At 57.1% G+C, this 1,225-nt stretch overlaps 1 protein-coding gene across 1 annotated transcript; it reads right to left on the reverse strand.

Moving 5' to 3' along the window:
* Nucleotides 1–221: 221 nt before the first annotated feature.
* Nucleotides 222–857, reverse strand: LOC135604776 (calmodulin-binding protein 25-like). Its single transcript, XM_065094425.1, has one exon. The coding sequence runs from the start codon at nt 855–857 to the stop codon at nt 222–224; it is 636 nt and encodes a 211-aa protein (XP_064950497.1).
* Between the last annotated feature and the right edge of the window lie 368 nt (nt 858–1,225).

Genomic DNA, 1,225 nt, shown 5'->3' on the forward strand with positions numbered 1-1,225 from the left:
TATAAATCAATAATTTAAGAGGTATGATTGTTAATTAAGATACCTTATGATTATATACTCTTAATTTAATAAGTGTATTGCTCTCTCGCATATTCGAATCATTAAGAAATATAATTAGCATTTTCATTTTTTAACTCAATCAACTAAGTATAAGTTTAATCTACTATAAAATAATAATTATATAAATTATCATAGAAATGACGTCTAAAGAAGCATCTCCTCTACATGACACCCCACGAATCCAGCGTAGGGAAGGCCGGGAGTAGTGGATCGAAGTCGAAGTCCGGCGCGTAGGCAGGTGGTGGTGACCCGGACGAGAAGCCCCCGCTCGGGATCCCGACCGCGCCCGTATCCAGAAAAGACACCGAGGTGTCGAGCGTGGGCAGGCGGATCTGTTGCAGGGCCGCCCGGTCGCCCGCCGCAGACCGTACCGGCTCGGGCTTCACCAGTGGCTCCCCCGCGAGCCGGAACCCCGTCGCCCGCTGCACCACCTCCTGGAAGTCGATCGGGTCGGCGGAGATGTAGGTGGTGGCCGACCGCTTCGACGCGTGCGACTTCCTCTTCGAGACCCGCCCCTGCAGGGCCGGGCCGAGGGCATTCCGCCGGCGAAGGGTGGCGTCTCCGGACGCAGAGGAGCAAGAGGGGGGAGTGAATTGGTGCTGGAGGAGGAGGAGAGGGGAGGAAAGGGTGTCGGCGGAGGCGGCGGAGGAGGAGGAGGAGGATGAGGTGGTGGTGTCGGAGAGGGAGATCTGGAGGGCCATGGCGACGGCCGCGTTCTCGCGGGCAGAGACCTCGCTGATCCACGCCGATTCCGAGTGGTACACCCACGGATCGAGTACCGAGCAGTTGTCCGCCATATCCCTCTGCGGATTCGAGGATCGAGAAGGGCGATCGATTGGGATTGGAGCTCAGAAGGGAGTGAAGGCGAATGGTGAGAGGCACGGAGGACGCGAGCAACGGGGGGAAGTCGTCGAAGCTTCTTAAAGAGGCGGTGGCGCGAGAAAACGCGTTCCTCGTGCCACGTCACACATTCGATTCCGATTAACCGCGGTCTGGTCGGAGAGGGCGCGGGGGGAGAACAGGTCGTTGACCGTCAACCCGCGGCGGCATCTCCCACGATGTCATTGGGCTTGCGTGATGATGTCATTGGGCTTGAGTGACCATCCGCGTAAACAGCAGCCACGTAGACTCCGTTCGGATCGGGACACGTGCGATGTGTCAAGGG

Source organism: Musa acuminata, chromosome BXJ2-2 (genome assembly GCF_036884655.1).
Source record: "Musa acuminata AAA Group cultivar baxijiao chromosome BXJ2-2, Cavendish_Baxijiao_AAA, whole genome shotgun sequence".
NCBI classification, from domain to species: Eukaryota; Viridiplantae; Streptophyta; class Magnoliopsida; order Zingiberales; family Musaceae; genus Musa; species Musa acuminata.

What these genes read in the sequence shown, in the direction of transcription:
- LOC135604776 (XM_065094425.1), bottom strand. Translation starts at nt 857, where the DNA reads ATGGCGGACAACTGCTCGGTACTCGATCCGTGGGTGTACCACTCGGAA.